The sequence below is a fragment of the Rhinoderma darwinii genome, chromosome 3 (assembly GCF_050947455.1).
Source record: "Rhinoderma darwinii isolate aRhiDar2 chromosome 3, aRhiDar2.hap1, whole genome shotgun sequence".
Classification (NCBI taxonomy): Eukaryota; Metazoa; Chordata; class Amphibia; order Anura; family Rhinodermatidae; genus Rhinoderma; species Rhinoderma darwinii.
Window position 1 is genome coordinate 25,460,666 of NC_134689.1, and position 25,192 is coordinate 25,485,857.

Below are 25,192 nucleotides of genomic sequence, written 5' to 3' on the forward strand. Positions count from 1 at the left end.
GGCACAGTACGTCGGCAAACCCATTGAAAGTAATGGGCAGATGTTTGCCGATGTATTGGAGCCGTCTTTTCAGGCGTAATTCGAGGCGTAAAACGCCTCCATTACACCTGAAAATAGGTCGTGTGAACACAGCCTTAGGGTCAGTTCACACGTTGCGTAAATACTGCGGATTTTCTGCACCAGAATTCATTAGGGAAAATCCGCAGCAAATACAGTAGCAGCAAAGTAGATGAGATAAAACAAGTCTCATCCACACACTGCGGAAATACTGAGTGGAAATAATGCTCAGAAATTGACCTGCAGTGCGGAATTTTATTCCGCAGCATGTCAATTGTATTTGCGTAAACGCTGCTTATTTGTGGCAGTTTCTCCCCATAGAATTCAATAGGGAGGTAAAACCCGGCGGGTTCGCAGCGATTCTGCCGCAAAAAACGCAACTCAGAAAAAAATATATCTTATACTTACCCAGGAGTTTCTTCCCCCAGGCCGGCCTCCTGGGATGACGTTTCATCTCATGGGACCCCTGCAACTAATCACAGGCTGTAGCGGCGGTCACATGGGATGAAACATCATCCCAGGAGGCTGGCCTGGATGACGTTAGAGGACCGGCCTCCTAGGATGACGCTTCATCCCATGTGACCGCCGCTGCAGCCTATGACAGGCTGCAGCAGTCTCCTGGGATGAAACATCATCCCAGGAGGCCGGCCTGCTAGCATGCCAGCTAAGTGCTGCAGTTTTCCGCAGCGGACATTCCCGGCGAAAAACTGCACCACAGTTTGGAGTGGTTTTTCGCCTGGAATTCCCTGCGCCGCACAGGGCTGATACGCTGTGTGCTATTACGCAGCCTATTCGCCCCATGTGAACTCGGCCTTACAGATATCAGCTGATTGCTGGACAAGCTTCATTGTAAAAAGAGGTTGTCTTGATGAGACTATTCCTTTAAGCTTAAAGTGAATGACCACCATTGAACACCATTTTTTTTTTTTTTTTTTTTTTTTAATAAATGGGTCCAAAATTCTGTTATTAATTTCTCAATATTAATTTATAAAGAATTTTTTGGTCTGATACAGAGCTCCAAATCACCTGCATAGACATGAGGTAAAATATAACATTCTGTAGGCCTGCTGCTTACGTTAGGAGGAGCTTGCTGTATACAACATATATATTGAAATAAATAATAAAACAGTTTGCAGTAGCTTAAGCTCCCCCTACTGGTGGCCGCAGGCAGGCAGAATTTAAGGTATGGACTCTATGGGGGAAATTTATTAAGACTTGCGTTTCATACGCCAGTGTTAATATACAGATCGCTGGAGTAAGATGCGCGTAATTTATCAAGCGCCTCTTAGAAAATTAAGCGCATCACTGGCCGTCCATGCGCCAGTGAGTCAAATCTACACCAGTTATGAGGTGACGTACATTTGCGCAACAATTGATGTCAGTTTCCGGCTTAAATTATTGTCAATTTGCCCCCTTCCACTAAGCTCCACCCATTTTATTATTTCTTTTTTTAAGAAAAGTGCCATTGGTGGAGGAAATGAAACTAGAGTCAGATTTTTTTCAGCAAATTGCGACTCTTGCGCCGTTTGTGCGTTTTCTACACCAGAAAACTAGCGTTAAAAAGTTATTAGATTCCACCTATGCAGCTGATTTGGAGCTCCGTATAAAAAAAAATGGATCTCCCATCTCTATAAATTTATATTAAAAAATAAATTCTTACAGAATTTTGCACCTGAAAACGATATGGTGTTAAAAAGTGGAGATTTACTTATAAAGGGGTTGTTACTTTTTTAGTAAATATAGTTTAGTAGCGTTATATTAAATAGTATTGCCAAAGTCGAGGATGAAAGAGCTTTGTTCTGGACATGAATATTTACCATTTAAATGATGCAAATTCTTAACATAAAAATACACTGTAAACATCTTCTGACCGGTCATTGAGATGTGTCTGAAGATGCCATCAATGGTGGTCCATGACCTGTGACCCCTCACCAATTGCTAGAATAAAGAGGCCCACGATACTGAGTGCCCCCTCAGTTTTAAGTTTAAGGCCTCATGCACACGACCGTAGCCGTGTGCACGGCCGTGATTTTCGGGTCGGCCGGCTGCGGACTGTCAGCGGACTGTCAGCCGCAGGCCGCCCGCACATGCACATGGCCGCGGCCATTGTTTTCAATGAGCCCGGACCGCAGAACCGGGCCGTAATAAGACATGCCCGTTCTTTCTGCGGTCCGGGCTCCCGGGCCGTGCACGGACCGCAAAAACTACGGTCGGGTGCACGGCCCCATAGAAAAGAATGGGGCCGCAATTCTCCCGTGGATTTTCGGGGGAATTGCGGGCGCAAAAACACGGTCGTGTGCATGAGGCCTAAGATCTTCGGCTCTCCCATTGACGTGTATCCCATTAGAGTTGATGGACCTGTTATGTGTCACTTCCTCTTACAATCAATGGGATCACAGCTCATGGGATTCCGCCAATTACATCTTCTATTGTGTCTCAATGGCATGTCAGAAGATGCCTAGAAGCGAACCTTAAATATATAATTATAGTATCCTATGAATTGTAATCCTGCATATAAGCTGTTATTTTCCATTTTTAGCGCCGCTGGGGAGTATTTCCCAGAAGCCGCTCAGGTGGCCATTCAGAAATGGGAACTTAGCGCGACCACTGCTTCACGTATTGAGGTTGGAAGAAAATATGATGTTCACCTCCCTTTTGCTGCACCTGCTTCTGTTCAACTTGATATAACCAAGCTAGCAGCCTACCGCATCACATTCAGCTGCTTGCCTCCCCTTAGCTAAAGCTTAACAAAGATCTATCACAAACAAGTCCTCTATAAAAATCAGGAATCTACAAGATGCATTAGGGGTGCTCGAACAATTGGCGTGGCTTTGTCATGTAGTTTTCGGCTGCGCAGCCAAAAATGTAGTGCATTGGGGCAACTACATGGCTCCCCAAACAAGAATTTGAGGACTGCAACCTGCACTGCTTCAAGACAAGAAATCGCCTCGATTCTACTTTTAACAGAATATATTTCTTAGACTTCCTTAAAGTGAATGTCCACCTTTTTAATATCAAGTCATTTTTAGGTCCAATATTATGTTTTGATAAATTGCTTATTTCTTTATAGCAGATCAAGATCCTTTTTGTTATACGAAGCTTCAAATTGCTGAGCATACAAAAATAGAGAGATAAATGATAAAATTCTCGCTCCCTTTAGTCACCACTAGGGGGAGCTCAGGAGTTTAATGCTCACTGTTGATACATTGAACACGATAATAACACCGTAAGCAGTAAACTCTTTAGCCCCCTCTAGTGGCAACTGCAGGTAGTCAGAATTTAATTGTTTGACTACGTCGATAAAAAAAATTAACTCTGGCCGGTAAAAACATATATTAAAAAATTAATCAGCACAGAATTTTGGACCTATTTAAATTTAAAAAAAATAGTGTTCACTTTAAAGTCCTAGGTCCAGCACCTTCGAACCAACAGGGATCCTTCCTATTGGGGTCTCAGATCACTGCCTTTGAGATGGCCATTTATTCTAGATAGCTGTTGGCCGAACTCAATCCCCACCCCATAAATATACACGATTGGCTCGGTGTGGAAGTTTATCTCAATGGGGAGAGATTAAGACGTTGTTGCCAGACCTCCTGTGACAACAAAGGATCGAGATCCAATACTTCCTATATCAAATCAGGTTGCAGTAGCCAAATCCCTATTTGGAGAGTCTATACAAAAGGCACCACTAGTACCCACTGCACCTACTATGAGAGGGCACGCTGTAGATACCCATTGTGTATAGTGGACCGGTTTGTGATGCATTTGCTCTAACAATATTTTTAACTCCTTATCTAATCCTTTTTGCTTCCCAGTTTCCTCGGCTAACACTTTGCTTTCTAATTAAATCGCACCGATAACTTTATTCTATTTGCAATTATTTTTCCTTTCCTTCCAATTCCTTTTGTGGCTAGCCGAGTAGTACAATGCATCCCTGGCTTTCTAACCTCCTGGTTTCTTCACTGAGCATATTCTACGAGGTCTTTATTTGCAAATTATAAGCTGCTATGATAAAGTAGTCTACTCAAGATATATAATAATCTCTGGAAAATGCACCATAATTGCAATGGAAAATGTATAAATGAGTATATTCTCTATATTACAAGAACCTTATTTCTACATCTGTCGTCTACATCAATGCTCATGGCTTCTTGTATAAGAATAATGATTCCTTGAATATAGGATAAAAGCCGATTAGAGACACCCAGAGATTATATATTATATTTTCAGTGGACATCCCTCTATTTTTTTTTTTTGCTTCTCTGGTTGTTGAAAGATAATTTGACTGTTTAAAATGACACTTATGTTACATGTATAATATAAGATGATGTAGAGTAATATTTATTAATATGCAAAACTACCATACAATATATTATAGTACAATGCACCCTTCAGCCATAACAGTAAAACCATTGACAAATTGTGATAGTTCGATGACTAGGCAGGTCTTGTGGGGTGTTCCCGGTATGCAGTGGTTAGTACCTACCAAAGTGGTACAAGGAAGGAACAACCTATGAACCGGCAACAGGGTCATCGGCACCCAAGACTCCTTTAAAACTGGGAAAGAGATGAAAGAAGTGATAAATTAAAAGAGAGATATTCAATAGAAATAAGACAAGCCAGCGGAGGCAGTATAATGCTCTGGGCAATGTTTTGGGTCCTGGCACTCATGTGGACACGTACCAACTACCTAAACGTTGTTATAGACCCAGTACACACCTTCATGGCAACGTTATTCCCTCATGTCAGTGGCCTCTTGCAGCAGGATAATGCCTCCTGCCACACTGCAAACCTTGTTCTGAAATGATTTGAAGAACATGATAAAGAGTTGACTCCAAATCCCTAAGATCTCAATTCGATCGAGCATCTGTGGGATGTGATGGAAAAACCAAGTCTGATCCATGGAGACCCCACCTCACAACTTACAGGACTTATGATCTGCTGCTAACGTCTTGGTGCCAGATACCACAGGAACCTTTAGAAGTCTTGTGGATTGTATATTCTGACAGGTCAGAGCTGTTTTGGGGGGCACGAGGGGATCTACACAATATTAATCAGGTAGTTTTAATGTTATGGCTGTATAATAATATTAATAATCTTCATCTGTCTATGCGGTGCACCTGGGGAATAACTCAATAATAAATAAATGACACCTGAACTTAGAACTGTAAGGGTATGTCCACATGGGACGCTTGAAGGGCGGTACGAAGGAGCACCACTACCACATTGGCAAAACCGTGAAATGACACATGCATTTCTGCTGGATATAGTATATTCCTTGAACTGCTTCTACAGAACCTTATATGAAACCATGCTGGGTTTTTTTTCTCCATTAAAGGTGGCATCAAAATAGGGAATGTTGTAATTAAAAAACCCCCAAAAAAACAGCACGCCAGGGGCAGACCCGGACAGCAGAGAGTCCCAATCCAAGAACAGTATCTGGGTTCCTTGCTCTACAATAGTTTATTATAGAGGACCTACAAGTCCAATTTTCCAATAGGGCAAGTTGTACAGCTGCACCAGCACAGGTATTTGCCACAGAAAGTTATACCCCCCCCCCCCCCCCCACCAATCTTTGCAATACTCTATAAACTAAAGAAGGGCAATTCTCCTTCTTTCGATTATGGGCACTCAGGGGGAAATCTGTGGCTGGGACGCAATGTCTCTATTGCAATCCACCAGTAATTGTGAGCCATAAAATCCATTAGCTCAGTCCCTGTAATGTAATTGACAGTAGGGAGCACTATTATTTCTCTATTAACGGCGTTGTCGAATCTGGACAACCCCTTGCCGTAGGCCCTATTGGGGCTATGGACGACAAGAGTGGAGAGCTGCAAAGAAAAAGCAATTCCAGCTCTGGCTGACTCAACAGAAACATGTATTACATGGTCATCAATCCATTATAAGGGAAGCCATATCATTTTACATTCCCCAGCAATTCCCATGAAATGAGTGACCACACAGAACTTTCCCTGATAATATCAGCTGATCACTGGGGGTGTGAAAAGCTGGACCCAAGATGGTCATTTGATTTCCATTATATATGGAACAATTCCTTCAAAATAGTAGTTGCTGTCCTTCCTTACCTAGACAGGTTGCACATATGGGATGTCCATTCCTGCAGCACGGCCCTCCGTTACATGTGAACATACCCTAAAATAGCCAGAAATTACATAATACAGCATTAGCCACATTTACAGGATGTATCCATTTATGTGTTTCTAGTTGAAAGGAACCATACAGCCCGCAGCTGACTTCAATGCAGACAGTGACGGGAAGGCATTAAGGAAAGCAATGAAAGGATTTGGTAAGGATGGTCACCAGTTACTACTATCTGTCCTGCTATAGGAATGTTGTAAGGGGACCGTTGTATTATTGCATGTGCTTATATCCAGCATCCCATCCACATTTCCTGTACCATACCTGTGATATAAGTTACTACTACTCTGTAGCACTGGAAGGGGGGCCCACTCATGAAACACTGGACCCACCAACGTGTTAAAACAGCCCTACCTATATTTTATTATATTCCACAGGTACTGACGAGGACACCATCATTGACGTACTAACCAAACGCAGCAACAACCAGAGGCAAGAGATAAAACAAGCTTTCAAATCGCACTTTGGACGAGTAAGTCTCATTTTTCATTAACAAGGCATGTTCGTTCAAAAGCCACCCCATCCGAAATCTAAAAATGTGGCCTCTGTTAAAGAAGTCTTCTCATCACAGACAACCCCTATAATAGGAGCAAAAGGGTCAACCTACCCATACAATGTAGATGTTGACCATTTTGGACAGTCGTGATTGGCCAATTATGCCTCCCCTCGCTCCAGCGCTATATATATATATTTTTTGAACATGTTCTTTCAGTTAATGGTCTGATCTTGCGTAGGATCGATCCAACATACGAGTGATTGACTGCGAGGTGGCCGATCTTAATCTAATGTGTATGGCCAGCTTTAACTCTGTACTTACCACCAAAACTATTTACATGGTTGAGGAGTGCAGGTTATGGCGTTCGCTGCTTGGGACGTCATAGTGGTCGCTGGCTTTTGCAGTAAACAAATAGACCAAATTGAAATCTCAGATTTGTGTAAAATTAGAGTGGTCATAAGATGTCATCATGTCTTATAATTCACATAGGTCTCACAGCATAAAAGACTAAAGGCCCTTTTACACGGGCCAATTATGGGGCAATCGAGTGTTCATCAGCTGATTGTATCAATAATGCTGCAAGAAATATTATTGTTATCGGCAACACATCTCGCTGTGTAAACATGATAGAAATGTATGGGGATGAGCGATCGTAGTAACGAGCGCTCGTCCCTATATATATCTCCTTGTCAAAGGAGCGCCGATCGACGAGCTGTCCTGTTGCTCTGCGCTCGTTTACATGGCCATGTTGGGCCGTAAGAGGACCCTAAGCCTTCAGAGCTCCGTCCTACTAGGCATTATCTGGAGTCTAGTGTTAAAAGATATGGTGCCCACATGAAGATAAGACCAGATAGACTTTGTATTTGTGCATTGTGGATGTAATGAGGATTTCTTGATACCCAAACCCTGTCTAATGCTGCGTTTGTCTTATTTTTAGGACCTTATGGCAGATCTGAAGTCCGAGCTCTCTGGAACCGTGGCCAAACTCATTCTGGCACTCATGATGACACCAGCCCAGTTTGATGCCAAGCAGTTAAACAAGGCCATCGCGGTAAGTAACCTTTATGCTCTGTTAGTTGGATCGACTGATCACCGCAGGTCTGGCTTCAGAAACCCCCAACAATCTGTTCTCCGGGGGAAGTTGCAGCCAGCTATACATTTGCTGCTGAGGAATGGAGTACTAGAAGCCGGTTATTCAAATGTATAACCAATCACGTAATACATGGACGAACCAACTCTGCCAGAGCGAGAACCATTTGCAGATAGCTCCTCTCCACTCTTGCTAACAGAGGGTGCCCTGTGCGGGGGACCCCCATATACATCTATATACCCTAATTGAGTGGATGACAAGGATTCTCTTCAAGAGACAACCCCCTGCAATCAGTGGCGGATTATAATATAGGCGTTTCGGGCGGCTGCCCGGGGCCCAAGCTTTTAGGGGGCCCATCGCAACCCGAAACGCACATCATTTTAAATCCGGTCGGACTCACTAATGGCCGTTCACAAGAAGCGCCGCTAATGGCCGTTGAGAGGGAGGGGCGGGCGGACTGCAGCAGAGGGCAGCGCAGTGCTGATGAGGAGGAGGGGGATGGATATCAATTGCTGGATAGGACTAGCAGACGTGCGTCTGCTAGCCGTGGTAGAACACGCCCCTCTGACGCTTCACGTACCGCCAGTGAGGAACAGACGAGAAGGGCGGTGGTCGAGCAACGAGGAGGTTAGTGTTCATGTTCGTCTCCATCTTAATTTACATCTAAGTGACTCCAGAGGACTCCATGAAGGGGGAATAACCCCCCATCCCATCCCCCATAGAGCTCTCAGGATTTCAGTATTTATTATACAGCAGGGGGGGTTGAGCGTGTAACTCACTGCAGAGGACTCTATGGGGGGACAATAATTTCCCTCCATAGACACTCAGCAGTGAGTTACACGCTCAAATCTCCCTGCTGTATAATAAATACTGAAATACTGCGAGCTCTATGGGGGATGGGATGGGGGGTTATTCCCCCTTCATGGAGTCCTCTGGAGTCACTTAGATGGTTAGAACCCCCCTCCCCCATTCAGTATAATCCCCCCTTCCCATAGAGCCCTCACTAGTTACTAATATATTACAAGGGTAAGTCAAATTGTCTGACTTCTGGGGGCTGTATAGGGGGGTCTGAGCGACGGGCTCTATGGGGGGGGCTACCCCCCCCCCCCCCACAGAGATGTCAGAATCAGACACTCAGACCTCCCTATAGAGCCCCCAGAAGTCAGACAAACTCACCTCCCCTTGCAATATAATCCCCCCATACAGCCCTCAGTTTTCCCATAAGAAAAATGTATGACATATCCACCATCCGTAAGTCCCATAAAACTGAATGATGGTTACGGAAGCAGTGTCTCTCGCCGACTCCCTCTGATCACTAAAACTAAGCGGCGGAAGCACTCGTGTGAGCGCTGAGCCACTTGGTTTCTGTTTCCGGAAAGCTGAGCAGCTTATGTACGGGCTCATAGAAAGTCAATGAGCCCGTACACCGCTACTTTGGCTTTCCGGAAAAAGCCAAACAGAAATGAAGTGGCTTTTTGCTCACATGAGCGCTTCTGCCGCTTAGTCTCCGCACCCGGACCCCCACCCATCAAAAGTTCTGACATGTCACTATGACATGTTAGAAGTTTGTTAAAAATTGACTTACCCTTTAGGCCTCATTTACACGAGCGTGTGAGTTTTGCTCACGCAAAAACTGTGGCGTTTTCCGTGCGCAAAAGGCACTTAACGGCTCCATGTGTCATCAGTGTATGATGCGCGGCTGCGAGATTTTCGCGCAGCCGCCATCATTATGACTAGAGATGAGCGAACTTCTGAAAAGTTCGGTTCGGCTAGTTCGCCGAATTTCACGAAAAAGTTTGTTTCGGACCGAACCTGTAATTTCCGTGCGCCGAGCATGGTACTGTCCAGGGTGCTGATAGAGTTAATGGGCTGCACTAACTCTTTCAACAACCTTGACAGTACATGCTCGGCGCACGGAAAATACAATTTTAATGTAATAAAAAAAATAAAAAAATACATTCATACTTACATTCCTCCTGTCCGGCCTCCAGCGGTGACGTGTCATCCATGTCGCCGCTGAAGCCAATCACAGGCTGTAGTGGCGGTCACGCACGTCAGGATGACGTCAGAAGGCCGGCCTCCAGGGATGACGCTTCATCCCACGTGACGGCCTCTGCAGCCAATCACAGGCTGCAACGGCCTCTGCAACCAATCACAGGCTGCAGCGGCCTCTGCAACCAATCACAGGCTCCTCTCCTGAAATACTCTGTGCTGCCTTAAACTCTGTGGACAGGTCATTATCCTGTTTCTTTTAAATGCTGCTGGGGAACCCGCTCGATCCATTATATAAGGCTGCACTACAGTGCAGCATTTAAAAAAAAACAGGATCCTGACCTGTCCACAGAGTTTAAGGCAGCACAGAGTATTTCAGGAGATGAGCGTGCAGATTCAGTGCTGCTGTAAACTCTGCTCTTACCATTACGTAGCTCAGTCTGTTACCACTCCTCCACTCCTGTCCTCAATAACACCTTCAAATGATTGGCAAGTCACCACGTAATGGTAAGAGCAGAGTTCACAGCAGCACAGAGTATTTCAGGAGAGGAGCGTGCAGATTCTGTGCTGCTGTGAACTCTGTGTGAGGGGGGCCCAAGTTGTATCAACAGCCCAGGGCCCATGGTACACTTAATCCGCCACTGCCTGCAATCTTTATATAAGGAAAAGATTTGCAACGTTATTTTCAAATCTAATATAATTTGTGTTTCAATTGATCATCATTTTTTAGAACCCTGTCTGCTGTCAGTGAATAGAACAATCATATTTACATCAAGAGTCTGAAAACCCAAACAAACCTAATACATCTCACAGATAAGAATTTAATACAATTGTATCCAGGCTAGACAGACCTTTTGTGAGCTAAGCCTGGGCCCCAGACCGATACATTTTGTATACATAATATATACACCTGTGTATAAATAACATGTCAGAGTAGAAGGGCAATTTGCCTGTTGATATATTTAGCTTCCAGAAGATTGCCTAAAGTAGACACAATTATATTAAATTCTGCTGTAGGAATGTTATATCTGTGTAGTTTTCAACTTATTGATGTAAATGGAAATGTTTCCTATTAGTGACAGCAAACAGAGATCCTAAACATTTTAAGCGATTAAGAAAATCAAATTATATTAGAAAGTGACAATATTTTTTAGGGTCATTGTATGCAGTGATCAGATGTTATTGCTCCTAGTATAGATGATTTTCCATAAACTGTCTCTATGGACTTGCAGGGTGCAGGCACAGATGAAAAAGTTCTAATTGAAATCTTGGCTACGAGAAACAACCAGGAGATCCAAGCTATTAATGAAGCATATCAAGAAGGTGAGCTGACAAGAGACTGTGTACGTTCAGCTCAGCATTATCATTTAAAGGGACACTGGACCTAAAGTTTATCTGTATTTGCTGTGCCGTTGAAGGAGATCTATTGCTCTCCGTAAGCAGCCATTTCAATGTGGGTAGAAATTGCCATTTTTAAATGCATCTAAAATACAGAATGAAGCAATTTTGCAAATAGTCTTTCTGCTTAAAATTCTCCTACCATTTTTTGCCTACAGCTCCTATGTAGACCTATGTGTCTCCATGGTAACAGACTACAAATAAACTCTGTTTATTCTATTCTTGCAGTCCTGCTCCCTTCTATCCGTACCATACTTCTTACCAGCGTACATTTAGCATACATTTAGTATGTTAGCAAGAAGTAGGAGACAGCTGGATGGCAATATGACCTCAGGATCAGACTACACAGGATTTGTAGTCTGTCACCATGGAGATGAATACAGTAGGTGTGCATAGGAGCTGTATACACAAAATGATGGACTATTTTTTAATAAATACTATTTGTAAAGTTGCTTCATTTTGTATTTGAGATTAATTTGGAGCAATAAATAAAATGGTTGTAAAGGTGGATTACTGATACGACGTAACTACTTGTCCTGTTGGTAAGCAGAACTTTACATCTTGTATGAATGTAATGTAGATTGTTTCTGGAGGTTGCAATAGACAAATTGACAGTCATATATTAGCGTTGTTATCCTACCTGGTAATCCTTATTACTGAGCCTCTCCTCATTCTTCCCTATAGCTTTCCACAAGTCACTGGAAGATGCTATAAGTTCAGACACGTCCGGACATTTCAAGAGGATCCTTGTCTCATTGGCATCGGTGGGTTAAAAATGCAAACAAAGCAGAAACTTTCATAGCTAATATGTGTATATATATATATACAGTAAATATGTATCTAATGGGCTATACCTGCCAAATATTAACTACATGTAACTATTATTTTTATATTATATACGTCAATGGAATAATATTTGTATAACCTTCACAGTCAGATGTCAGAACCTGGCGATTGTACGGAGACGAGTGGCGCTATTTAGGCACTACATATCTTTTCCTACAGAAGAGGTCAGCCAAAAAGGGGCATAGCTATAGGGGTCATACCTGGCACTGCAACCCGAGGGGGCTTAAAAGATCCCCTCGCCCCATATGAGGAGACCAGCACAATAAATGATGTGATAGTTAGGCGCCCATTACAGATTTAGCATTTGTGCCCAGTAGCTTAAAGTTACGCCTCTTATGTCAACCATGAATTCAGAGCTTACTCTGTTTTTAAAAAAGGGCTTCTGCAGCAGCTGCAGTGTGTAATATTATACAGTATTGTTCCCCAGCTTTTTGCAAAACAACATAATTCTTCAACCTTTTGAAATGCTTCTCATATCAATCAATGATGTACATACTCTTACTCCTGAAAATGGGGTTCTGCAGCAGCTGAGGTGTGTATTAACAGGAATAATGTGCCTTCTACTATAAATTACAGAAATATTAGAAGTCACATTGGATTTCCATGATCCGTACTCGCTTCCTACTGCTTTTATAGTCATGGAACTCCGAAAAAAAAATCTTTTACTTACTCAGAAGTCTGTTTCTTCCTCTAGGCCGGCCTCCTGGGATGACAATTCATCAAGTCCTGCAGCCAATCACAGGGTGTAGCGGCAGTCACATGGGATGAAACACACCCCAGGAGGCCGGCCTGGATGACGTAAGAGGGCCGGCCTCCTGGGATGATACTTCATCCCATGTGACCGCCGGTGCAGCCAATCACAGGTGGACAGCCTATGCTCAGCAGATCTCCGTAGCAGACATTCCGGGCGAAAAACTGCACCACAATTTGGTGCGGTTTTTCGCGCGGAATTCCCTGCGGATACCAGATACCGCGGCTCGGTACCAAATGATGCGCGGCCTGGTATTTGTCCATGGTCCAGTGGTTGGGGATCACTCCACTACATGACATTCAGTCATTAAAAAAACTAACGACCCCCACTTATATTTCTGTCTCTGTCAGGCTAACCGTGATGAGGCGGGTGAAGATTTTGAGAAAGCCAGTGAAGATGCCAAGGTAAGAATGGGGATATTTCCCCTTTAAATCTTCTTTATACTCACCTGGACAGAAGCAATGACATATAAATTTAAAAATATATATATATTTTTATATCCACATACTTTTAATCAGAAATAACTTCATATGTATGAAGTAAAATTTACACGCATACATACACTGTATAGTAAAGTTCATATATTGTACACCAGATGGCGATGTCGTTCCTCAGGAATACAGTTTACAGCTTACATGCTGCCAATATACTCTGATCATTGATTACCCTTTACTATATGCTTAAAGGGGTTGTCCACTACCGAACAACTAATGACCTATCCACCGGATAAAAATTAACATAATTGACTTTATGAATGAAATTCATCATACCTCCCTTAGTTCCAGTTTTTTGGAGATCTGATCGGCATCATCACTGTCTATGGTCTTAGCAAAGGCTGGTTTAGATGAGTGAAGTAAATTTTTTTACGAATCAATATATTTGTTTCTGGCCATATGCCCTATAGTATTTGATTAATATACAATATACCTATGTGAGAAAAGATTCAGAACTTGTATGTTATTGATATAAATCTCTGCTCACTCTGCTTAAGAGTCCAGTGGGCGGTCATACTCAGTGATTGGCAGATGTTTGTGTATGCACACGCATACAGGGAAGACCGTCAATCAATGGCCACTGGACCATTATACCCAGAAGAAATTTATACCAATAAATTACAGGTTATCCTGAAATTTTTCCCACATAGGTACATTGTATATCAATCCACTCAGCTCCTAATGCTCTATAACATCCTGCCTGTAAATCAGACTGCATGTACCATGAGACAGATAAAAGGGTTATCTTATCTTGTCAACCCCTGACTATATGCCCTATTAGAGCACATAGACATCATAGAGGATGCTCCCCCTCTCGGGACACCTCTCTATAAGCCAGAGCGGAGGGCCGCTTACAAGCAACGGCTCATGATCTGGGGGACCTCGTCTGTCAATGTTATATAGACAGGGTTGCTTGTAATACTACGTTTCTCCTGTAGCGGCCACTGCAGGGGAAATTAAGCTGGCTGCATCTTTCTCTGGCAAACTCTGTTTTTTGCTGGGGGTCTCGTTAGATGGAACAAGCTGACCGCTGTGGCAGCTCTCATATTAAAGAGGATTTGAAACCCCTTTAAGGTCTAGTTTACACAGTGTTTTTTGTGGCGCGGTTTTTGATGTGGAAATCGTGTAAAAAAAAAACAAAATCTCCTCCCATTGATTTCAATAGGAGGCGGAGGCGTTTTTTTCCTGGTAACGGAAAAAAGAAGTATCGTGCTCTTTCTTCAGGCGTTTTCGCCTCTGACCTCCCATTGGCATCAATGGGAGGCAGAGAAAGCGGTTTTCGCTAAATTTTTTGCCCGCTGCGCACAATGGCCGTGCCCGAAAAACAGCGCAAAAAATGCTGCAAAAAATGCGGAAAGGTATTTTGAGGCACATTTTTACGCCTGCAAAAAAAACTCCCTGTAAATGGGGCCTAAGGCCTCATTTACACGAACGTGATATACGTCCGTGAGACTCGCATGCTTTTCACGCGGGTCGCACGGACCTATACAAGTCTATGGGGGCATGCAGACAGTCCGTGAGTTTTACTCAACGTGAGTGCGCTGAAAAAAACTCACGACATGTTCTAAAAATCTGCGTTTTTCGCGCATCACGCACCCATTGAAGTCAATGGGTGCGTGAAAACCACGAAGGTCGCACGGAAGCACTTCCGTGCGAACTGCGTGATTCGCACAAGAGCTGTCAAACTGAATGTAAACAGAAAAGCACCACGTGCTTTTCTGTTTACAAACATCAGAACGGAGTGTCTTAGAGATGACCGAACCGAACTTCACCGGGTTCGGCCGAACTCGTTTTGACCGAACCCGGCAGGAGACAGTCACTGTCCAGAGTGCTGAAAGAGTTAAACTGTTTCAGCACCCTAGACAGTGACTTCCGATCCCAATATACGTGAACGTGTAAAAAAAAAAAAGTTCTGACTTACCGATAACTCCCGGCTTCTTCCTCCAGTCTGACCTCCCGGGATGACAATTCAGTCCAAGTGACAGCTGCAGCCAATCATAAGCCAAGCACAGGCTGCAGCGGTCACATGGACTGCCGCGTCATCCAGGGAGGTGGGGCCAGATGTCAAGAGAGACGCGTCACCAAGGCAATGGCCGGGAAGTTCTCGGTAAGTATGAACCTCTTTTTTTTAAAACAGGTTACTCGATATGGTGATCGGAATTCACTGTCGAGGGTGCTGAAAGAGTTACTGCCGATCAGTTACCTCTTTCAGCACCCTGGACAGTGACTGACGTCGACTAGCCTTATCTCTATGATGGCGGCTGCGCGAAAATCACGCAGCCGCGCATCATACACTGATGACACACGGAGCTGTCAAGTGCCTTTTGCACATGCCAAAAGCTGAATTTTTTGGCGTGCGCAAAACGCACACGCTCGTGTAAATGAGGCCTAAGTCTGATTCTCAAATGACATGATTCGGCCAGCTATTAGTGCAGTATAACAGCCGCTCAGATAAGCCATTTTAGATCTCGAAAAATGGTGACCAGAGGTTTGATGTATGGGGATTCCATGGTAATTTTTATATTAAAAAAGTGTCCACTAAACGAGTCACCTTGGCGAACTCCTTTCCAGAAGCCAGCCCCGCGACCACTAAATTTCATCCAGTCGCACAGTGGCCCCTGCAGGAAAAATATGGTATTACATGGCATCTTGGACTTATAGTGTACACAGCATATAAAGTGGAGTCCTAAGCGGGGGATGCCTTCATAAAACAAACCATTTAACCTAATTATAGAGATGCCTTGTATCTTCTTTCAAAACTTTCCAAGTTGTTAGGGAATGTCCGACTCAACTTTTTTGCACAATTCTGTTCTCAAAAACAAACTAGCGGTTTCCTTCTAGCTAAATATTTTGTAACCATGATTCGGAAGCTGTGATTTTTTTTTTAATATAACATTTTCCATTTTCCCAGATATCTTTACCTAGTCATTTAACATCTGTGTCCTCTTAATATCCTAAGAACAGCACTTTCACTTTGATATGTAGATGTTCAGTAGATAACGAGCAAAGCTACAGAAACCACAGATTGACCACAAAACCCTTAGTAATGTGTTCATTAAGATTCCTTAGATGAAGGATACATGATCATGATTATACACTGTAAATTAATAAGAATAACTAGCTGAGTTTGACTCCGCTTTCCCAGGAGTAAAATATCACATTCAGCTCTGCTACATTTGTATGAACATTTGATACAAGATTTTTATTGGGTATTTACAATTTGGTTAAGACCTGAACACTTCAATTAGTTCAAGAAAATCTGAATTTGCACCCCACTTTCTTTTTTTTATTCATGTGAGGGCATTCTCCCCATATCATAGTTGCCCACACTTCTTGCCATTGAGTGTAATGATAAAAATTCTGTCTGCCTGCAGCCACCACTAGGGGGAGCTTACTGTACACAGATTTTTACAATTCCCCCTGAACCCAATAATAACTCTAGATGCTTTGAACTCCTTAGTTCCCCTAGTGGTGAGTCAAGGCAGAGAGAATTAAACTTTATACAGAGGATTTGAAGCTCTGCATAAAAAAAATGGAACTCCGACCCCTATAAAATATATTTAGAACGACATGATCTTCATTTCTGCTCATCTCTTGGTGCCGTTACTAAATCTGAATTCTCTTTTTTATTCCTTATTTCTTTTTTTCTTGCCTTAGGTTATTGCTTCAGTCCTGGTGAGTGATTATCCATGTCTAATAAATGTTGTCATTGTGCCGAAAAAAACAAAAAAACATGTCCGTCACCCACCTTCTCAGTTGAATTAGACTCACAATCCATAAAAGTTTGAAGGTGCATGGGGTGATGACCCACTGAAATGACAGTCGTACATTTCACATTGGCTTGGTTACGTCTTACTTGGTTGTTTTCAGGAGGTCTCCGATTCAGGATCCGGCGACTCAAGCTCATTAGAAACCCGTTTTATGACCATCCTGTGCACACGTAGCTACCCACATCTCAGGAGAGGTGAGCACCGATCCCTTGGTTTACATATTATTATTATTCAGTCAGTGGTTCTCGACACATTTTCGGTTATTTGCATATATAGGCGTGTACCTGTTATGTTTAATTGGAAAATGAATAATTATAGTTGAATAAAATAATACCGTAATGGTGGAATGAATATATTTTTAGTTCACCTTTTGCTGCTATTTTTACAAAAAAATGAAGGAGCTATTTGTAGGTATTAATACTTAATGCACAAAATGTCACCTTTTTTTTATTTTTTTTTAGCTTTTGTGTTTTACAGAAGCTGCTTGTTGGTATAGATGGGCTGCTCCATGACTGCAGGGTCCAGGGCTGTGAGAAGTTTTTTGGGAATGTAGTGAGAGGTCCAATCTGTAAATGGGTGGGGTCAAGTGGCCTACACCAGCGGCCTATAATGCCCCTGTTGAGTGAGCTGGGCCCTTTTTGGACGCCCAGCAGTTTAGCCGGTTGCCCTGGTTTCCTTACTATGTTGTTCCAACTGCAACTTGTTGTCAGGAATACAATGTTAGTCTACTGGATCCTATGCTGATCTTGGGATGCCGTAAAATGTGTGCCTGTGTCTTTGGGGGGGGGGGTGTTGGGTGGGCTATATTATTGAGGAGGTCCTTAGGGTTCTTTCTATATGGTACTTTCTACACTCTTAGGGTCTGTTCACACCTGCATTCAGTGTTTGTTGTTCTGCACATAGGAGCATAACAATTAAAATGCTGGAAGTTTCGGTTCCGATGTACGACAGGCACCACCGATGCCCAATGGAACCAATTGACTTTAATGGGTTCCGTTAGGTTTCCGTCAGGGTGTCCTTGGTATTACCGGAACCAATAGCGCAGTATGCAGTATTGACATCAATATAGGAAAGAGTTCTTTACAGTTAGAGTAGTCAAACTATGTAATGCCCCACCCGAAGAGGTAGTAATGGCAGAGATATATCAGCATTTAAAAAAAGGCTAGATGATTATTTACTGATGAATGGCATTGAGGGTTATAATTAATCAAGCAATGAATGACGGGTAATTTATTGTGAAATATTGGACCTGATGGACCTGTGTCTTTTCTCAACCTATGTAACTATGTTTCCGGTACTTTCGTCCAGATCTGCGACAGAGGCCTCTAATGGAGCCTCCAACGCAGATGTGAAGAGGCCTTTAGGCCACAAAAGACAGGAGATGCATCAGTCTTTTATTTATACCTTTCCTTCCTTTTGGATCCACTTCTGTCTCTGGATTATTATTTTTTTTACAAAAACTGCATAGAAACTGTGTGTGAACCTGGCCTTAGAAAGTTATGCAGACTGGATAAAGTCAATGACAGAATGAGGTTACTTGGCCCACCAGTGAAAATAATTCTATACAGAACATGTACAGTCCACTTTTAATTGCATTGTAAATGTTGTTGTTATCATTACACACACCGGACATATTATCTGTAAGTTCTACGAGGTTATTTGTGAATCAACCCATAAGATATAGACCCTAGTGGTAAGTGATTGGCAAAAAAGTCCATTCCAAATGAGGTTGCCTTGTATTTACCATTAGAGCCCAATATTGGTCCTTCGAAAGGTCCTCTAATGGGCCACTAGTATGACCCTGGATAAAGTTGACTATTTTTATTTAAAAAAAAAGTTTTTTTTAATACAGGTAATGTAGCCTTTACCTAAAAAATGACATTAGTCTACTACTGTTGATTTTATGAAATGACATTCACGCCAAGGTATTATGTTGACTCCCTTGTTCTCCTATTTCCAGTATTCCAGGAGTTTATTAAGCAGACAAACCATGATGTTGAACATACTATTAAAAAAGAAATGTCAGGGGATGTGAAAGACGCCTTTGTGGCTATTGGTGAGTAGGGGGCGCTCTCTGATGTTATAATATTACTGGGCATTATTTTCCGACCTGTATCTGAAACTGTTGCGACATGATGGCACAGGTGTTTGTTATTACTGCTTCCTTACTGTGCTGGGGTCATGGCTTTGATTCCGAAAGTTTTTTTTTTTTTTTACGTAAATGAACTTTGAAACATTGAAAAGGATGGCAACTTTGAATAAATGCATCACCATTTGTATGATCTCTGCTTGTTGTTATTGTATGGAAACACTCATTGACATTGAGAGGCTAAAAACCCACATTGATCATGTTCTGGTCACTCAGCTGCACAGCTCATTACAGGAGTGGGTTAAAAGAGTTGTATCACTACCTGCAAGACCAAGTGCCGGTGGTGGCCGCATCCAGGAGTAGACTGAATGAGTGGTGGCATTTTCCGGGCTCTCTCCATTGAAGTCTATAGGAGTTACTGAAATGGCTTGTTCTGTTATGGGACTGAATCAGGGTCAGGGATCCCCATTCTCCAGATAGGTGGTTACCCCAGAGTTGAGATACCTACTCGTCACACATTTATGGCATATCCTGTCCTAAGGTGAGGAACCCCTTTAACAAGCCAAGTACCGGTGTCAGATATGATCAGAACAGGTTTTCAGCGGCTGGAGTAATAAAAGGCAAAGAATTGAAACACAAAGTATATTCGAAAGTTGCAGAACTTTTTATTATATAATGATCAAGCTTTATTTCCATAAAACCAGAAATCCTTTTAGGGTATGTGCACACACCCTAATTACGTCAGTAATTGACGGACGTATTTCGGCCGCAAGTACCGGACCGAACACAGTGCAGGGAGCCAGGCTCCTAGCATCATACTTATGTACGATGCTAGGAGTCCCTGCCTCGCTGCAGGACAACTGGCCCGTACTGTAATCATGTTTTCAGTGCAGGACAGTAGTTCCACGGAGAGGCAGGGACTCCTAGCATCGTACATAAGTATGATGCTAGGAGCCCGGCTCCCTGCACTGTGTTCGGTCCGGTACTTGCGGCCGAAATACGTCCGTCAATTACGGACGTAATTAGTGTGTGTGCACATACCCTTAACCGTCATTGTATCTGCATGGAGTTCTATGTTCTTCCTATAGTCTTGCAAATCCAAAAACATCCCAGTAGGCTAGTTTGGCTTTTCATGAAGATCAGCTATTGTGTGTACCAAACAGAAAACAATTAGTAGCAAACTCTACTGGTGCGGGCCGATGTGAAAGAATATTGTCTATGTAATAAACTGAGGGACCATATCAACCATTGGATTCTAAGGTCCCCATAGATATGTAGTCTTAAAGAAGCACGACTTTTTTTTGTTCTCCCCCCCCTTCCGTTTGCAAGTGTAATGTAGTCGAGTTTATTGTCTTACCTGGTGATGTATTTCACGGGACGCCGCTCCATTCCGGGCCGCCGTAGGGTCTGTATTCTGACAAACCAAATACTACGGCGTCTACTGTAACCGGAGGTCAGGCTCTCAATGCAAGTCTATGAGACACACATTGAGGGTCTCATAGATTTTCATTAAGAGCCTGACTTCCGGTCCCTACAGCAGACTCTGTGGGATACAGGGAATTAAAATGAAGATCGCGTGACCCCCATGGTGGACCGGAATGGTGCAGTTACCCGTGAAATACAGCACCAGGTACGTCAATACACATGTCCTCATTGTACTATATTGCATTTGCAAACGGAGGCAAAAAAAAAAAAGTTGTGGTGCTTCTTTAAAGTCTAATTCCACCAGAAATCTCCACTCTCTATGCACATTACCAACTTGTATCTCTAGAATCTGCATTCCTAGTTCAAGCACACATCCTCCCAACCCAGCCCACCAAGACTGAAAGCTGTCTTCCATAACTGCTTCTAGCTCCATTGGGGAGAGAAAACCCTGCTCTGTTCTCTCCCTTATGTGAATTATTATTTGTGACCAGAGTTCATCCCGTTCTTATTTCTTCCTTTTAGTCCGCAGTGTGAAGAACAAACCAGCCTTCTTCGCAGAACGCCTCTACAAAGCGATGAAGGTAAGAAACATGTCTACCAATTTGTCACGTAGGGTGTGAAGAGCTGTGGCGCAAAACTGAAACATTAACTGACCGAATGACGGTCAAACAATTATACCAGTGGTCTCCAACCTATAGCTCTCCAGATCTTGTAAAACGACTATTCTCATCATAACCTGACAGCCGCTGGCTGGGAGTCTTAGTTTCACAACATCTGAAGTGTGACAGGTTGGAGACCACTGATGTAGACAAAAAGCATGCATATTTCTTAAAGGCTATGTACACTTGTTAATAAATAGATCAGTCAGTGTGATTTGTGTAACTTCCTAATTAGTTTTTATTAAAAATTCATTTTACTTTTGGAGATACAGCTGTTCTGTATTTTCTATACAGAGCAGCTGTATCGTTCGCTTCTCACTGAATCAGTCAGTCCCACGGACCTGAAGGGTTCAGTGTCGGCGGGTCCATGTGATCATTTATAGGTGGATCCTACGTGTCCCCACCAGCACTGAACCCGTCAGGTCCGCGAGACTGATAGATTATGTGAGTAGCGAACAATACAGCTGTTCTGTATAGAGAATGCAGAACAGCTGTATCTCCAAAGGTAAAAATAATTTTTAATAAAAACTAATTAGGAAGTTACACAAATCACACTGACCATTTTAGTTGTAATTGGACTTTAAATATTTTATGACACATATGTCCAATATAGACCCAGTAGAACCTTATGATGTCGCCGGGTCAAACAAAAAGATCTGCACTAGACATTTGACCTTACAAGTGCAGATCTGTTTACATTACTATTTAGGTATTACCAAAAAGGAGAATCCTACCACTTCTTCTGATCACTCTGCGAGAACGTTATCATTATATGATCTTGTACACAATTCTCAGATTGAGTCATTGAGATAATAGAAACACAGTAATGTATGATTCTGTTTCTTCAGGGCGCTGGGACAGATGAACGAACATTGACCAGGATCCTGGTGTCCAGAAGTGAAATCGACTTGTTCAACATTCGCCAAGAGTTTAAGAATGAATATGAAAAGTCTCTGCATCACTGTATTGAGGTAAATGAAGAGATCGATTGGTGACCTGTTAGTGGTGCGGCATACCCGTCTTTCAAAGTGGTCACAATAAGTTTTCTTATGGCATCCACATGTCTGGAATATATAGAAGAGATGAAAAACCTTAGTTGACATGATGAAAATCTTGATGCATTTTAGATAGATTTTAGATAGTTGTACAGCCATACTGTGCACAGTCTTTCCTATCGAATCTCCAGGACAGTCAAATAGGTTTAATTCTGAGCCGGCCATTGAAGCAAATCAAATTCATCTTCGTGATCCTGGACCAGTTTCATGGTGACATGATCCTTGTGAAATAATACATTGTTTTGTGTCTGCCAGCTTAGTGGTATCTGAATCCTCGGGTTATGCTAGTGTTCTCCTTTAATATTACTATAGGGTTAAGCTAGAGCAGAGAGGGGCTTCCTGATTCAACAATTTATGGGAAAAGACCTTTCCATTACCTTTAATCAAGGCTGTTGGAAGCACTGAACCTAGAGGTGTTCCCAAGTCCACCAGTCTTGACTGAATCCTCAAAAATAATGGAAGGTTCTTCCTTCACCATCTGTTGACTGAGGATACCCTTCATGCGTAATCTATTTTTTTCTTAACATTGATGATATGAACAAGGGAACAAAATTCTTTACAAAACATGACATAGTAGTCTGAGAAGGTGACAGAAGAACAAATTCTATATCCAAAAATCATCTGGGTTTAGGGAACCAAAGAAGTTTGGGCCGGTTCTTAGGAGGGTTGGGGAGGAAACTAAGAGCAATACAATAACGAAAAGGCCCAAAGGACAGGTGTGAGAGGTATGATAGGAGAAGGGACCTAAGTAGTCAAGGGGTCAAAGCTTCTTGTAAATCATGTAATAGCTCATAGTTCACTTAACTTTAGAGAAGTCAAGGGTCGGCTGCTTCTAAGGTCTGTTTTGTTGCCAGAAAGAAGATGATTAGCCAAGGGCCACGACACCAGGCGGTACAGGGGTTGGTTGACCTCGGTTCTGGAGATACGGTAGATGTGGATATCCTGTCGATATGACATAAATATTTGAGTGGGTAATGGAGCAACGAGCTGTACTCTCTACAAGATGTGATTCCTTTTCTTTTAGAATTATAAGGGTATGTTCACACGCCCTATTTACAGAAGTAATTCAGGCGTTTTACGCCTCGAATTACACCCGAAAAAACGTCTCCAAACATCTGCCCATTGAATTCAATGGGTCTTACGGTGTTCTGTACAGACTCCAATGAAAACCAGCTCCAATTACGTCCGTAAAAGACGCCGCGAAAAACGCGTGCACTTGTCAAAACGTCTGAAATTCAGACGTTTCTTTCACCAAAGAGAAATATTAAGGATCACTAGCTAACATACAACGTCCTCTCTTCAGAACAGTTTCTTGATTCGGCTGAAGTACAATATTACAGTAACTATATCAGTGCAGAATTATCAGATAGAAGGCATGCAGAATCTATACTTAAAGTAAAGGTGGTACAAAACAAAAGCTAAACACAAAATTCTTCACTGTCTCTTTAATATATTTACTTATAGAGTGAAACATCTGGAGACTACTGCAAGGCTCTGCTGACCATCTGTGGAGGAGACGACTAAATTAGGAACACAAACCTTTTCTACATCCATCTGTGAGCTCACACACTAAATGTCTTTGTGGTAGATAGCACCTAGGACCTGCAGAGCAACTGTGAAAAGAGAACTTCAACAAGCAACAGAAAATGCACCAAAAAAATACAATGCATGGGATATGGGAGGGCACTTTAGGTTGGGGTGAGCGATATGGGATCACCAAATTGTAACAGAAAGGCCTTCTAAAGCCCTTCAAAGCCAGACACTGCTGTGTATGTGACACTATGTGACATTTGGAAATTATTTCTTACAACACCATAGCCATTTCTAGATTCTTTATTATATAGGAGGATCTAGTCAAGTCTAAATAAAGTGTCTTAATAGATATGTGCCATTTGCTGTCTTTTACTTGTGCATGATGTGTACTAATTTTTCGGACATAAACCAAACTGGTTGAATCTACCATTTAATAATCCAGAAAGTCTGATAATCGGCTACCAGCATCCAGCTTAGAATATATAGTATAGTATAAAAATAGAACAAGACCCAAAATAGAAGACTGAACAGAGAGGATTATTTAGGAACTTTATATAATAAATAATAAAAAATTAAAGGGGTGGTCCAATTTTCACAATTTATTTTTGACAGAACGGTTCACTGGCGATAAACTGATCACAGGTTTTCCTGCTATTAGGAACCTCAGTGAACAGATGTAACATGTGGGGAATCAGGCAGCAAATGTTTAATTTCCCTGCAGTGCCACCACAGGGGAAGTGAAGCATTACATGATTCCCACTGAAATCAAGGCTCCGTGTTATGCATGGCTGTCCTGGATCCTGCAGAGCAAGAGACGTTCTTTGGAAGCCACTCTCCTCTTTTGAAGAGATGAGGTTCTTAAATACAGGACTATCCCTTTGTTACCTCAGAATTCCCTGAAAAAAAAACAAAAAGAGTATTGGAAAATTGATTTTCAAACCAGACAACCAGATTCGGTGTCAATATTTTGTTTTGAGCAGTGTATCTGAAAGTTCTTTGTATACTGTAAGCTACTGCTCATCTTCTGAATCCTTTTCTAAATAAAAAAAAATGTTTGTTAAGGGATGGTGTTCACATTAAAAAAAGTTCATGTGCCCCCCTCCCTCATGGGTCATTTATAGCCATACAGGAACAGGAGAAGGATTACAGAGTCTCCTTCTCTACCTGCGTGTCCCCCGCTGGCCCATCTTTCCTCCTTCGCACAGGCTAAAGTTAGATCTGCAAGTATATGCAGCTCTCACTTTAACCTGCTCTAACTCCCAAGAATCCTAGCTTTAAAACATTACTTAATTTTCAGCTTTAACTGCGACCTCGCCTGAGCTGCTAGTAACTGAAGTGTCTTCCTTCCAGGATGTATGAGATACATCCTTGGCAGGGA

At 42.4% G+C, this 25,192-nt stretch overlaps 1 protein-coding gene across 2 annotated transcripts in view; it reads left to right on the top strand.

Annotated features, from left to right (window-relative positions):
* The window catches only part of ANXA6 (annexin A6), a 91,953-nt gene extending 67,790 nt beyond the window's left edge, over positions 1-24,163 (top strand). Inside the window, exons 14-26 of one of the 2 annotated variants that reach the window (XM_075856146.1) lie at positions 2,597-2,681; positions 6,283-6,364; positions 6,594-6,688; positions 7,650-7,763; positions 11,027-11,117; positions 11,877-11,956; positions 13,140-13,193; positions 16,941-16,958; positions 17,154-17,247; positions 19,014-19,109; positions 21,090-21,148; positions 22,075-22,197; positions 23,746-24,163. In XM_075856146.1, the coding sequence (XP_075712261.1) occupies positions 2,597-2,681; positions 6,283-6,364; positions 6,594-6,688; positions 7,650-7,763; positions 11,027-11,117; positions 11,877-11,956; positions 13,140-13,193; positions 16,941-16,958; positions 17,154-17,247; positions 19,014-19,109; positions 21,090-21,148; positions 22,075-22,197; positions 23,746-23,805 (1,051 nt within the window). In that variant the 3' untranslated portion in view covers positions 23,806-24,163. The remainder of the gene's footprint in view (positions 1-2,596; positions 2,682-6,282; positions 6,365-6,593; positions 6,689-7,649; positions 7,764-11,026; positions 11,118-11,876; positions 11,957-13,139; positions 13,194-16,940; positions 16,959-17,153; positions 17,248-19,013; positions 19,110-21,089; positions 21,149-22,074; positions 22,198-23,745) is intronic. The other variant, XM_075856147.1, reaches the window with a different exon arrangement.
* The last annotated feature ends 1,029 nt before the right edge of the window (positions 24,164-25,192 follow it).